The sequence below is a fragment of the Lonchura striata genome, chromosome 4 (assembly GCF_046129695.1).
Source record: "Lonchura striata isolate bLonStr1 chromosome 4, bLonStr1.mat, whole genome shotgun sequence".
NCBI classification, from domain to species: domain Eukaryota; kingdom Metazoa; phylum Chordata; class Aves; order Passeriformes; family Estrildidae; genus Lonchura; species Lonchura striata.
This window is the reverse complement of record NC_134606.1, coordinates 69,529,401-69,543,972: the sequence shown is the minus strand read 5'-3', so window position 1 is coordinate 69,543,972 and position 14,572 is coordinate 69,529,401. Positions and strand designations below refer to the sequence as shown.

General features: G+C 46.4%; 2 protein-coding genes across 3 annotated transcripts; one reads left to right on the top strand and one right to left on the bottom strand.

The window, feature by feature from the left end:
- Positions 1-1,505: 1,505 nt before the first annotated feature.
- EXOSC9 (exosome component 9) lies at positions 1,506-6,378 on the top strand. 2 transcript variants are annotated; one of them, XM_021554942.2, is made up of 12 exons: positions 1,506-1,612; positions 1,787-1,881; positions 2,471-2,590; positions 2,677-2,779; positions 3,194-3,331; positions 3,439-3,521; positions 3,654-3,786; positions 4,254-4,342; positions 4,524-4,670; positions 5,062-5,252; positions 5,555-5,633; positions 6,122-6,378. In XM_021554942.2, exons 1-12 carry the CDS (start codon positions 1,547-1,549, stop codon positions 6,201-6,203), a joined length of 1,326 nt encoding a protein of 441 aa, XP_021410617.2. In that variant the 5' UTR covers positions 1,506-1,546; the 3' UTR covers positions 6,204-6,378. The 2 variants fall into 2 exon arrangements, with proteins under 2 accessions (XP_021410617.2, XP_021410616.2); XM_021554941.2 differs by having other exon boundaries at positions 4,993-5,252.
- Positions 6,379-9,339: 2,961 nt separating this feature from the next.
- On the bottom strand, positions 9,340-13,807 carry CCNA2 (cyclin A2). The gene is given in 8 exon segments (XM_077782592.1): positions 9,340-9,612; positions 9,997-10,130; positions 10,405-10,518; positions 11,289-11,493; positions 12,018-12,241; positions 12,557-12,672; positions 13,328-13,565; positions 13,568-13,807. Coding segments are annotated over 8 exon segments (1,323 nt in total). The 3' UTR covers positions 9,340-9,560.
- Between the last annotated feature and the right edge of the window lie 765 nt (positions 13,808-14,572).

The following is a 14,572-nucleotide window of genomic DNA, read 5'->3' as shown; positions in this document are numbered from 1 at the left end:
TATTTCCCCTGGAATTACATCCAGCTCCCACTGAAGTTCACCATCACCACCACCTTCTCTTTTGAAAACGTGCTTTTCCGCCAGCCCGATAGATCGAGTCACTTAACAGTTCACTGAGAGAGCAGGAACAGGAATTTTCCCACTCCACCTCAAGCAGAAATCTCAATATATGCTGAAATTAACATATTTTTGTAATTGACGAAGAGTAAAGTAGTTTGGACAACTCCCACAAACAAAAAAAAACGCTTCCAAATTTGCTGTTAGTAAACTTGAAGAGTTACAGAATTTAACCCCAAGCCTTCGCTAATGAATATTGTCGCCAAATTCACACCAAAAAAGTAAAATCAGACAGAATTTCCACGTAAAAATTGTCAGTAAAACTCCAAGGGCAATTTGCTTATTTTTGTCCTTGGAGAAGGAGTGTCTTTCTGTAATTTTATAGATATTTTCTTACACCTATTATTTGTGATGATATTTATCCTAAACTGAAAATATAAAACCAGCATGGGAAAATCAGGCAGCACTTGTCCTCACTAGCACAAACTTGTGAGTTTTAGAAACACGACTTACATTTTAGTTTGTACCAGAACTGTAGTGTATTAACAAGGCTTGAAAAGACAGCGTGACTGAGCTATTTCAACACTTTTGTGTGGAATATGCCAGTGTCTGGGGTTTAGTATTGGTGGGAAGACAATAGATTTTCTCGTTTTAGCTCAAACGAAGCATAAAAGCCACTTGTAAAGGCCTTTTTACTTACGGGCAACATTTCAGAACAGCAGGGAGGGATGTTCTGCTGGCAGCCCGGGTGCCGCGGGGCATCCGCACCTGGAGGGCTGGGCACCACAATAGTGTTAACCACTCGAAATGTCCGGCATGCATGTTTTGTGCGGTTTTTTTGTTGGGTTTTTTTGTGTTTTTTTTTTTTTTTTTTTTTTTTTGTTGTTGTTGTTGTTGTTGTTTGTTTGGTTGTTTTTTTTTAAATTCCAGATGGCTTTCCTGAGGACCGGCACTCCGGCACCATTTGTCGCTGCCGAGGCGCTGAGGCGCGCACCCTCACACCCTGCACCGGCGCGCCTTCTCCTCGGGTGCTGCGTGCAGTTTTGGGCACCGCAGTAAGGAAAAGACAGGGAGCTGCTGGAGAGCACGAGGGTGCTGAAGGGCCCGGAGGGGAAGCCGTGTGAGGGGCGCCTGGGGGCGCTTGGTCTGTTCAGCTGGCGGAGACTGAGGGGAGACCTCAGCATCCTCGGGAGGGGGAGCGGAGGGGCAATGCCGATCTCTGCACTCTGGTGACCAGGGATAGGACTCGGGGAAGCAGCGTGAAGCTGAGTGGGGGCAGGTTTAGCTCGGATAGCAGGAAGTTTCCCCAAGCAGAGCGCGCTGCCGCCCGGCTACGGGAGTCTCGGGGCCGCGCCCTCCCTGAGGGGGCGCGCGCGGGGGCGGCAACGCCGCGGCGCGTGCGCGCTGGGCACGCGCGGCGCGCGGCGATGACGCGCGCGCTCCCCCCCCGCGCCGTGCCCCGCGCGCGCTGCCCCCTCACGGCGCGGCCATGAAGGCGACGCCGCTCTCCAACTGCGAGCGGCGCTTCCTGCTCCGCGCCATCCAGGAGAAGAAGGTGCGGCGCCAGCACCCCCCTCCCCGCCCCTTTCCCCATCCCTTTCCCCATCCCCTTGCCCGCCGCCCGCGGAGCGCGGCTGTCGCCGGGAGCCGCCTCCCCCGCCGCGGTGCCGTCGCATGGCGGGCATGGCGCACCGACCCTCTCCATGTGTGTGTCCCTGTGTTCCCGCAGCGCCTGGACGGGAGGCAGTGCTACGACTACCGGAACATCCGCGTCTCCTTCGGCGCGGACCGCGGCTGCTGCATGGTGGAGCTGGGCAGGACCAGGTGGGCGCGGGGGCTCGGCCGCGGGCCCCGGGCCAAGGAGAGCCTGAGGTTCCCCTGCCTGCAGACATCTCTGTAAACAGATTTTAACCTTTCAAGCCCTAAAGCCCTAGTATTTCAAGGGTGGGAGCAAAGAGGAGAGGATGGAAAGGAAGGAAGCGGGAAAGGGATGGGGTTTCCGTGATGATTGTAGTTACAAATAATTTATAAAATGCAGAATTGTTCCCAGGTTTTCATCCGTTTATTCAGTGGTCTCACGTTTTGCATTCTTCCCCAGACCAAACAACCCTTTTTTGCCTGTGTAAAAGTGAAATCTGTGCATTTACATAAATATGTCATTACAGTTTCTCATGTGTTTGAGTCAATTCTTAGTCTTAAAAGACAGGAGTACGTTCTAGTTCTTAACATTTGGCTCCTTCAGTTGTTGACCAGATTTTAAATAATGTTTGACAGATGTTGAACGAGAAACTGTCAGGAGTGAGAATTACAAACTAAAACCCTAACCACATGCTTTTTTCTCCCCAAGTATGTGTTTTGTTTCTAGATTTTCCCTGGTATTTTCTGTGACTTGGTGGTTTATTTGCCTTGGCAGGGTTCTTGCACAGGTCTCGTGTGAACTCGTTCCGCCTAAGCCCAGTCGACCCACAGAGGGTGTGCTCTTCTTCAATCTGGAGCTCTCACCCATGGCTGCACCTGGGCTGGAGCCTGGCAGGTAATGCATGTCTTAAAAGGAGTAAACAGGGATGGCATAAAAGCCACTGTAATCGTATTGACTTTGGGTTAATTTTATTCCAACAGACAATCTGAGTTACTGGTGTCACTGAACAGACTACTGGAGCGATGCCTCAGAGATTCCAAATGTATTGAGACTGAATCTCTCTGCGTTGTTGCTGGTGAAAAGGTAGGAAAACTTCTTCATTCCTGGTGGGTTTAAACTAAAAAATACATATAGTCCAATTTTAAGTTGGTCTCTGTCTTGTGTTGGATAGTAGAAGTACTGATTTTAGGTTAATGTAAAGATCCACTCATCTGATTTGAGAGGTATTTTTAACTTGTCATGTCTGCATAGGCTTTCTGAAGTAGCTGGGACCCTACAGAATGTTGTTTAAATTGTGCTGAAGTGCTGCATATTTTGTCCTAATTAAATCTGGCACAGTGGGTCTCTTGAAATATACCTAGATCTCTAATCTTCTTAGTCAAAGACCTAGGGAAAATATATTGGTTCTTTGTCTGTTTCAAAAAAGATGAACTAGTTTTGAAGAAAAATTAATTTCTGTAGAATCAAGCAGTTTTGTATTTTTTGTATTTTTGTCAGGTTTGGCAAATTCGGCTGGACATGCACCTGTTAAACCATGATGGCAACATCACTGATGCTGCCAGCATAGCAGGGATTGTAGCTCTGTGTCATTTTCGCAGGCCAGATGTGTCTGTGCAAGGAGAGGAAGTAACTGTGGTAAGCTGGGTTTTTGTTTCTGTTTTAAATTTCCTGAAATTTCTTTGTCACTTTAAAATTAAACGAGTTTAATAAATAACTGTATTCTGGGCCAATTCCTTTCCAAGTACACTCCTGAGGAACGTGATCCTGTCCCCTTGAGTATCCACCACATGCCCATTTGTGTCAGTTTTGCCTTCTTCCATCAAGGGTAAGATTTTGAGGTCTTATGTACCCACATAAGGGGTATAAACCTTGCCAACTCCTTTGTTTAATTGTGTTTAAGGGTAGTAAGGTGTCTCGAATTTCTACTGTTGCCTCATATTTCAAACCTTGATTCTAGGACCTATTTGTTGGTGGACCCAACTGAACGTGAGGAGCGGGTGATGGATGGGCTCCTCGTAATTGCCATGAATAAACACCATGAAATTTGTACCATCCAGTCCAGTGGAGTGGTCATGCTGCTGCCAGATCAGGTAAACCTTTGCTCTGATCAGTCCTTCTGTGGTGTATAGACTGGTTCCTGTGCTGCAGTCTTGATGTGGAAATATCCATGACATTTGGAAGCTGAGAAACCAATTAACTGTCTGATTTTATTGGAAAAGATTGTGTATTTTTTCTTTTAGTGGAAGAGCATAGTACTGTGTACCATGCTGCTGAAGGGGTGTAGAAAATGCATAGTTTTTGGTCAGATATTTATCTTTTTATTTTCCCTGTGATCTGGCTGAAAAAAATGTGCAGATTATTTCCAGTTGCACTCTGGAAGCTGCTAACTTTTTGTATGTCTCAATGAATCCAGTCCTTCATGCTAAGGGTGCTATATTTTAAGTGTTTGAAATTCCTGTGATTTAAATGTTTGTGATTCTTATGATGCTCTATAGTTTCAGTTAAAAACGTGTTGATTTCGTGGTTGTAAACTGGTTTTTGTATGTGTAACAAACAGATTCTGAGATGCACTAAAATAACAGCTGTTAAGGTCGCAGAAATAACAGAACTGATTCAGAAAGCCTTGGAAAATGACCAAAAAGCCAGGTGAGTGTTTTGGGAAGGGATGGAAATGGGGGTTTTTAAGAAATGTAGTAAAAAACTAATGTCCATCAGCAAATTGTCTTCATTTGTATTTGTTTTAAAGAGCAAGTGTTTGTATATTTGAACTTGAAAAGAGAAGCAACTTTTGTTTATCCTGAAATAATGTCTGTTGCTGAATGACCAGGAAAGAAGGGGGGAAGTTCGGCTTTGCGGAATCCATCCCCAACCAAAGGATCACTGCCTTCAAAATGGAGAGTGCTGCTGTGGACACCAACGACGTGGAAGAACAGGCTGGAGAAATCATTGCTAAAGCTGACCCTCCTTCAGAAGTGTATCTTTTCCAGGGTATTGCTCAGGGGAAAACCAGCCTAAACACACATCTAATATTCCTCATAGCTTAGGTAGGCATATAACCTTGGGAGGAAATATCATCATCCTCATCATCATCATCCTGGTCTTGGTTCAGTCTGTTTCTAACTCCTTGCCTAAAGTGCAAAGCTGAGGTCAGAACTGTGATTATTACAGTGACTGGAGAAGTGGCACTCTGAACTCCCCTTTAGGGCTGTTCTCCCCAGCTTATAAACCATCTGGTTTGCTCTCAGAATGCAAAGAATTTTACCAGCAAACACCAAGGTTTTTCTTAACTCCTGCAGTTTTGCCAATCCAGTATTGCACACTCAGAATTTTACCAGCAAACACCAAGGTTTTCTTAACTCCTGCAGTTTTGCCAATCCAGTAGTGCACACTCCTGGGACAGCCCAGATTGGGGAAGGAATAGAGAGCTCCTGGGGAGACCTTGAAGAATCTGAGAAGGAAGAAGCAGTGGAAGAGGAAGGTGAAAGTGAGGCAGCTGCTTTTGAATGCGAGAAAGTGGAGACTGAGGATACAAGTACACTGAGGGAAACTAAGAGTGGTAAGTATTTGTTTTTCTTAATATCAGATCTTATTATATCACTTTATTAAACAGTTCATCATTAAAATGTGAAAGGTCCAAAGGAAGAAAGAACCATTGTAGCTATTTTACACAGTTACTAATTCCACTTGACCCAGTCAGTTCTTTTTCAAAACTTGATTTCTGTAGTATAGGGAGAGCTCCAAATCAATCAGTAACCCCTCTAGATGTTTCATTAAAAATGCTGTGGTTATTTTTCACAGGGGTTGTTTGTACAACACTGACCAGCAGTTTGGGGTTGGTGGGGCTTGTGTGTTTTCTAGATGAACCCATTGTACTGTCTGACAGCGAGGAGGAAGAAGTCGTCATTCTGGAACCACAGGAACTACCACGGAAAACAAGGTAACCAGCAAGTGGAATTAGGAGGGGGAAAAGTTTGTAAGGAGTACTTCCAGGAAGGACAGGATTTTGGCAAGGCCGAGAAAGATTTCAATTGATCAAAGAGAATACAGAGACAGCTGAGAGCAAGGAAGTTTAAATCTAGGCTAAATCTCTTCTGTCCTGAGAGGCCAGAGCCTGGCTGGCCTGCAGCTGTCTGAGATGGTTTTGGCCATTTGACTCATTTTAGTCCTTCCAGAGGGAGTGAGAGCATACAAGTGGATCTCAGTCAATGGCTCCTTAGAGCTGCTGCAGACATTCTGTGTGCTGCACTAGAGCTGATGTAGAGTTTTACCTCCGAGAAGTGAGATTTGCTGCTGTACCCATGGAAACCCTTGTTGTTAGTGCACTTTCAAAAGATTAACTTATACCTTGGCCCCAGGTGTGGAGGGTAGTTGCCAAGTTGAAAAACGGTTCAGTATGTTTCTGATACAACTGTTATTTGCTGACAGAACACAGACCAGCTCCAAACAAGAAAATCCAAGTAAGAAAGCATTTAACAAAAGGAGAAGAAAGAAGAGAACTTCTCGTTAAAGCCATCATCCCTCCTGCAGGAATGCTGTATAATACGGATTTTGGTGTATTATTACTGAGCTTATTTTTGTAGATAATTTTATTTCCTCCCATCCCAATATCTCGTTCTGCTTTTACGTATATGTTAAACGATTGTATACAGATTTAAATAAAGAAATGGTGCCTGTAACTGAAATCCTAGGTTTGGCATCCAGCTGCAGCAAAAACACCTAGCTGAGCTTTCTTCACAGGGGAAAATCAATGCGCTGTGATTAAAACCTTCTTGTCCTTGTTACTCCACATCTTACCTTGCACTCAAACTGCTCTGTATGAAAATCACCAGAAATGCATGGACTTCAGAAACTAGCACAGAACTTAAGCAGTGGAATTTCTTTAAAAGTTTAATTAAATATTACATGCAACAGACAGGAATGCTTCTTGAACTACAGGCAGAGAGTTATGCTGTGAATTTAGGATCAGGCAAAACAGAGAGACAAGGAGGATTGCAAAATGCCTGATCTGGGCACTTTGTTTACAAACAAGTGACCCTGGAAACACACACGTATTTACAGAGTGAAGCAGGGCTATTTTACAGGTGACCTCAGTGTTACATGAGCTATGAACAGGAGAGAAGTTACTGTTGCAGGTTTTACATTCCCCAAATCAGGTTAATGTAAAAAAACCCAAACCAAATGTATATAACATTCCTCCCAGCCAGGCAAAGTGTGATTCAAGTTGTGCTCTTTCAGGAGGAGACCAACACACAAAGCTTCTTATCTCCAGGAGCTAAACCAGTGCATTTTCTTAGTGTCAGTTCTTCCAACCCAAAGTCACTGTTCCGAGTACAAAAATGGGTGAAGATGCAGTTCTTTCTTAGTTCTGGAGTACTACAAGATTGTAAACTTCTTCAGAAAAAAGAACAGTATTTCTTGCACTGTTGTTGCTCCCTTCTTCACACGTAACATCCCTATATTCCTTAGAGCCTTTAGTTGGAATGGATTAGAAATTAACCTGGATAGGCTTAACAGTAGTACAGTACAACCTGGGATATTTTGTTCAAGGCTTAGAAGCAAAAGCTGGAATTTTGCCATAATAACTTTGGAAAATGAGAAGGTGGAAAAAGATAGCAGTTAATAGCAGAAGCAAGAGCTGCCCTGAGGAAGGAGGAACGTTGTCATGCTGGACAGAGATGCCAGCCCCTGACTGGAGATTTTTTGTTAGGCTGCAGAGGAAGTCATGTTGATAATGGTGAAGGTCAGGGAGCATGAAAGAATTTTTCTCTGCTATGGGAACAGTAAGGGCACAAATTCTATTGAAACTGGAGCACAGCTCTTTGATGAAGCACTAAATTAATACTAAAACCCACTGAAGTCTTTTCACCTAAAGTACTGCTACTTGCTCCCTTTCTGGAGAAAATACTTCATAAGCTTCCTTTAAATTGCCCCTCCAATGTTGATATTTTTCAGTGGTCTTGGAATGCACCACAGAAAGGAAGGGGAAGGCAGAACCCAGTTTCCCAGGAAGAGAGCTTGTTACCTTCAAGTAATTGCTACCAGTCAACATTGCTAGTTACCCTTCCAAGGTCACAAACAGTGAAAAACATTCCTCCCTATATAAACTCTCTCTCCTGCAAGGTTAAAACATTTCCAAGACCAAGCGCCAGACATGATACACTGCACAGGCTGTCCCAAATTCATTTTAGCATTTCGGCAGCAGCCCACTGAAATTAATCTAGAAGGCTGATGGCCAGTGGAAAGCAGCTCATTAACCATTAGAACACGCATAAAAGTCCAAGTGCATCCTAAGATCAGATTGGCCAAAAAGGCTGCTCCTGCTGCTTCAACCAGAATTTTGACCACTACTCGTCTCTATTGGTTTTGTAGTCGTGGTGGCTCGGGGAAGGCTCAGGCAGGAGCACAAGGGTGGGGGCAGAGTAGTAACTTTGTAGTTGCTGCGGTAAGACATAGAGTTATTTCTCATTAACTGCTAGGCTCAGCCCGACAGAGATGACGATTTAAAAAAAAATACTTCAAACAGCCCATACCCTAACAGCTGTGAGGAGGAGTTCATACTGCTGGGTGCGCAGATAACCAGAGACAGCGCAGACTCAACTTCAACTCGAAGAGGCACAGGTTTCACAGAGCAGCCCTTGCCAAAAGGCTTTAGAAATGAATGCCAGTTTAAGATGACAGCACTACCCCTCAGTGATTTTAAGCTATTGGCAAGACCACTAACATCAGATACAAAAGCTGTTTATTAGCCAACCTGAAAATGGCTCAATTCAGCCCACTTCCATGCACTCGCTGCTTTACATGCAAACAGAGCGGTACAGGGCAGCATCACTCCATTTACACAGGTTGAGGGTAAACATCCACTTGATCTAATGCTCATTGAATGCCAGTTTGCTTTTGTAACAGTTCCAGAGCTAAGCAAAATCATGGCACATTTTTGCTGTGTGCCAAAGAGGAGCTCCTCCCAAGTGTGAGGGGCGTACGGGATTCCTGCTGTTCTGCATGCAGCCCATCCATGTCAGAAGACACTCCCTGCTCTTGAGGCCACAGAGCAGCAGTTCACCCACTGCAGTTTAATCCCTCCACCACTCCTCAAGAGGCACAAGGCAAGCAGACCGATTTTCTCAGTAGGCGTCGATGGATTTTTGGGACAGCCAACACATCAGTGGGAACTCCATGGGTTTAGGTTAGTATCGGTTTTGCACTTGGACCAGAAAATACTGACAGCAAGACCATTTTCTGCATAGTGGAAGCATGAGGTATGAGCTGGTGCAGGGGTTTTAACTGTGCAGTCCCTGCAGCAGAGCTTCAGCCTTTTCCCCTGATGAAGATCTGGCACTGCATTATACAGCAACTGGGGCACGTCCTAAAGAGCCTCATGAGTCGGTTCCAGCAAGGAGTTCTCCTCGTGGCCATAGAGTTTCTTCCAGTTTTGTAGCCATTAAGGCAATGTTTTGGATCTATTCTAAAGTCTCAGTTTAAACTAGACAGTATAAAATGCTACCAATACTCTGTGGAGACCAAATCTTTCTTACCCAGAAGGAGAAAAAGCCCTACTATAATAATGCACTTCTAATATTAACATTTAGTCTATAATTAGATAAGCAGTCTCAGACTTCACGTGGTCTGCATGGTTAATTCTGTGCCTGAAGAGAACATTTTGATAAAAACACAGCTAAAACTCTTAACAAGATTGCATGTACAAAAGATTTACATTAAAACCACATGAAACTAAACTTCATACTTGAAGTCATCAAAGCCTGTATTCATATTCTGAGTGATCATATCTAGAATCCTGAACCATGTTTAAAACTGTACATCATTTCCTGGTAATATACATCTCTTAAAAAGATCAGTCTCTTGATTATTACAATAAGTTTAGTGTGTCTGGTGGGTCAATGAGTGATACTCCATGGTACCTAGAGAGGGAACAAAAGAAGCAGGATGTCATCTTGCTCAAGTCCTCTTTGCCACAAAGAGCAGCATAACTGCAGCAAAGCACATTTCCCGCCAGGCAGGAAATATTTTGGGGCTTGTTGGCTGCCATGCCCCACACAGATTTTCGGGAGCATTAGGTATCACTAACTGTAGGAATGCCAAGAAAATTCCTCCAGTTTCTACCTGACAGTTCAGGCAGCAACAGAACACCATGTAAAAACCTCAGGGAGTGTTGTTACTCTCTCATTGAAGAGGTGAATTTGGTTAGTTGAATCTGCCTGAAAACTCAAAAGATACGTTCCATACCCTGCCAGGCAGTTACATGCTTGGACAACTCAGACTTTAACACCTCCACAGATACTCACTTGGTACTCTTGTACTTTTCCCTTATGGACTGTTGTGTGTGCTGGGCTGCTTTGAGGTAGGTGTTGTGTAGGTCTATGAGGCAAGGCTTGATGTCTTCAAGAGTGTAGCCAGTTACTTTGCACAGGGATTCAGGCTGAGGGGAAAAAAGAAAGGGAGAGGGAAATTTGAACGTTGCCGTTCATTTATGCTGATCACCAGTGGTGTAGTTTTTAGCTTCCTGTTTAACCATATTTACCTCACCCCCCCCCATCCCACTTTTCAAATGCCACAGGGAGCAATCCCTCATTAACAGCCTAGGAATACGAAAGGGCTACAATTCCTGCAGCCCAGGCCCAGCACTCAGAACTGTGTACAAATACACTGAACACACAGAGGCTTGTGAAGGCCCATGCTGGAGTGCTACATACCCAGGTTTGTCCAGTGAGTGTGTAATCTGCCAGATGAAATGCTGCAGCAGCAATAACTGATGGCAAGTATTTCAGGTAAGGATCAGCATCAATTAGACTCAACTCTCCCAGGTACTGAAAGGGAAATGAAAAAGGGAATCATCTGCTTCCAAAAGTTCACATCTGCATTAGAACCCTAACTTGAGTTTCCAATCCTGCCATCAGTTGGAAAGACACCTTTTATCAGTTCCCCCTTACTTTCTCTTTAAGCGCCTCCTGTTAGCTACTATCAAACAGCATTCCCAACACATGCTTTCCCAGCACATTTTATATTTACAAATACGTAAGAACTAGAGGAAATCCTGTAGTTGGGTCTGACCTATGCACAGCGAGACAAAGGCCTGTGTTTAGGCCCTCTGGTACCTACCACATAGCTAGGATTTACTTTAACTACAGCTGAAATGTTATCTGTGCTCTGCTCTAGAAATTAGCCTCTGGATTTAGAGCTTGCTGCTGGTTGAGGAAAAAAACCAAACTAAAAGTCCTTTTTTGCCAAAGCATGTGGGGGTAGGTGTGACAACTGTAGATAAGAGAGGGAAACATGTATCCTAGCAGTGCATCAAGCCCCAATTTCAAGTTCATTAATCTCTGCCTGCTCTGAGTAAGGCTGCATGCTTGAGCCAGGCCAAGTGGCAGCCTCTGATAAGAATGGAGTATCCCAGACAGAAAGTGGCAATAGGAGTTCCTTTCCAGCAGTGGGCACCACTTCTGGAGGAGCACAATTCATAAGGTCTATACATTATACATATATGTGTGTGTGTGTATATATATATATATATATGTGCAATAAGTACCTGCAATAAAACTCTCTAATTACATGGGCTGAGCTAGGAATTCCTACTTACCATTGACAGGCTCTCCACTTTAGCATCTGTCTGCTGGTGTAGGAAGTACTGGGTGAGGAACTGGTTGATTGTTGGAGCCGCCAAGTCAAATGACAAAACCTTCAGAATTAAGTGCTCCATCCTTAGGACCTGCTTCTTGGTGTAGGTGTCATCTGTGATGTAGACAAACTCAGCTACTTCAGGAGGGTAGATCTCTTCAAACTTTCTGTCAGGAGAAATGTTTATGAGTAAATAATTGAGTACTAGAAAACCACCAGCATTTAATGAAATGCTCATTTATATTCTGACTTGGCAAGGAGCTGGGCACTGGTGCCAAACACGTTTGCTGCAGTTGGTTCAGTAGCTCTTGAATCACTAGGATTTGAAATTAGAGAGCTACAACAGCATGATAATTTAGGACTAAGGAATTTAGTACCTGGAGTCACTGCAACTCCAGAATAACCCACTAAATTAGTAACTGGGACAAGCACAACTTGCTTTTCACATGCCTTATGTATATTTCCTCAAATACTGTTTTAGATGCCAGCTGCTGCAGCTGGAAGTAATGGATCCTCACTTTAGGGGCAAACTTCAAAGGTAACTGCCAAGTTTTTAGGTAGATAACTCCCGATTTTTATCCTAGTGTGAAGCCCTCCCAAGTTAGTTCTGCTCTAGGCAACGGAACAGCCACAAGATTTCCATCTGTATGAAACCAGCAGGTGGAACTGGAAATGAAGCAATTTCACTTACGATGCGAGCAGCATAGCTGCAGTACCCACAAGCTGAAGCTTTCCTCTCAAAACAGACATGGAAGAAAGAAACCTATCAATGTAATTTACAGCTAAGTGCAGGGTTTCGTTCTGTAATTTGTATTCTTCTCCAACTTCCACCAGCCAGTCCACAAGAATAGCCCGCATGTTGTTTGTGATATCAGGTTGCTTCTTCATGTAACCTATTTTGGGCTTGCACTTCACCTGTAGGTTTAGATGACAGATAAAGTTGAGGCTGGACCACGTGCTGCTAGGGAAGCAACTGTTTAAACTCCGCTTATCACAGTTTAACAAATCAGAAGTAAACACTGGTGAATTTAGGATCAGAAAGTTCTATTTCTGTAATCTTGCTTTCCAGCTTGTGCATGGCACAATAAACGAGTCCCGTGCTCTTATTTCTCCCTTTCTAGCAAGCTCTAATTTAGTCACTGTCTTGATAACTCATGCTCAGATACATTTCTCCACCCCAAACTCTTCCCCTGTGGGCTGTATGCAAATAAAAAAAGGACAGCAGCTCACCTCCATTTCCCTCAGGTACGTATGGATTTCATTGATATAGTCTGGCACGTTATTAACGTTTGGTGCTTTCTCTTCTGTTTCTGAGGTTATTGAAATATCCATAATACTTGGGGAATCTAGGCAGAGGATAACAGCCATGTTAAAATGGGCACCATCACATCATTTCCTCACAACACAGGGAACCTTGTGCAGGCTCACTCAGCTGGACTGGGATTTGAGGCGGCTCTATGGAAGTGAAATGTTACAGCAAAATGGAAGGTTCCCCTTCCCCTTTCTCTTCTTCCCGCTAAGAATAAAGAGATGGAAAACTCTCTTGCAAATATGTAGTGCTCAGTGCATGCTCTGTTACCTTGTAACATAGATGCAGATCCTGTAAGCTTAGATTGTGGTTTACAACGGGGCAGGCGTGCCAGAGCTTTTTGTAGCCTGCATAAGTGGGTCACAGGAAAATCAGCCCCCAGATATTCAGACATGTGCTACAGAAGATGGATCTGGCAGTTCCCATTTTTCACATACTGGTAAGGGCTCAAAACAGGGCAGAAAAACCTTTTACATCTTGGCATCCGCCTGGGTAAAGTCCCCTTCTAACTCCGTAATGGTAGCAAAGGGCAAGGCTTTATGGGTTGATTTTGTCTGTAATCTAGCTTCTCTCATGAGGTACTAAAGTAACGAAGTATACAACGGCCTAAAATAGCAGGGGATAAGAACGCAGAGGCTCAGCCGCATGGAAGAGCTGTTGCATCCTGGCAGCAGGGCCGGGGTGTCACGTACCGAAGCTCAGCTCCAGGGCGTTGCTCAGGGGAGCCAGGGGCCGCCGCTCCCCCAGCACACGCACGGCCGCACGCAGCCCCAGCGCCGCCTCCTCCTTCTGCCCCGCCGGGCCGCCCCGCTGCCGCCGCGGCGCCCGCTCCCCATCGGGCTCGTCCACATGGATGGAGAAGGGCTGGTGTTGGTGCTGCTGCAGCCCCGCCGCCGCTCCGTGGCCCTCGCAGCCGCCCCGCGCCGCCTGTGTGGAGAGCGGCCGTCAGCGCCGGGCCCCTGACAGCTCCCGCCGCGCCGAAGCGGCGCTGCCCCTTCCGCATCCCCCCGCTCCCGCCGATCGATCCTCACCTGCAGCGGGACCCCGGCGCGCTGGTGCGCTCCCCGCAGCAGCCCCAGCGCCACGCGGGTGCCGGCGGCGGGCGGCGCCGCCGCGGCTTTGCCGGCCGCCGGCGGGGGCACGTTCTCCTGGTTCTCCTGCTCCGCCAGCATGGCCGCGGCAGGAGCGGGGGCAGCGCGGCGGAGGGGACGGCGCGGCCGGAGCGGCGGGGCCGGGACGGGCGCGCCTGGAGCCGCCCGCGCCGTTCAAGTAGCCCGCGACTCTTGAACCGCCCAATGGGCGAGCGCGGCGTCACGGCCGCGCCGGATGGGGCGGCCGGAGAGGGACGGACGGACAGACACGGGCGGACGCGCGGGGCGGGGAGCGACTGCAGGCCCCGCGCCCGCCCGCGGCGGGGAGAGAGGAGCCTCCAGCGTTCCCGCCGGGAAACCTGTGTGGGAAACGAGCTGGAGCCTGCCCAGCTGGGCTCGTGAACGTGTGCCGGGAGGTGGAGGAGGGGGCGGGGGGTTTAGTCGGGGGGAGAGCTCATCACTCCAGCTCCCTGAAAGGAGGGGGTAGTGAGGTGCCTGCTGAGGGGACAAGAGGAAATGGCCTCGGGGTGAGACCGTAGTACTCTTTCCATTATCAAAGAATCGCAGACCACAGAGGTACTCGTGTTTCAACCATCCTGCTCCGGGCAGGGACCACCTTTCGTTTTAGTCCAGGCTGCTCAGAGCCCCATCCAACCTGGCCTTGAACACTTCCAGGGATGGGGCAGCCACAGCTTCTCTGGGCAACCTGTGCCAGGGCCTCCTCACCCTCAGATGAGACAACAAGTCAAAAAATTACCTGTTAGGGTGAGTCACTATCCCTGGAGGTGTTTAAGAGGTGTCTGGATATGGTGCTGGGGGATGTGGTTTACAGGGTACAGTGAAAAT

Bases quoted from the DNA above. Each gene is read 5' to 3' on its own strand.
- EXOSC9 (XM_021554941.2), top strand. From the start codon at position 1,547: ATGAAGGCGACGCCGCTCTCCAACTGCGAGCGGCGCTTCCTGCTCCGC. The intron at 1,882-2,470 runs GTGGGCGCGGGG...TTGCCTTGGCAG, and splicing joins GTGGAGCTGGGCAGGACCAG to GGTTCTTGCACAGGTCTCGT. The intron at 5,634-6,121 runs GTAACCAGCAAG...ATTTGCTGACAG, and splicing joins GAACTACCACGGAAAACAAG to AACACAGACCAGCTCCAAAC.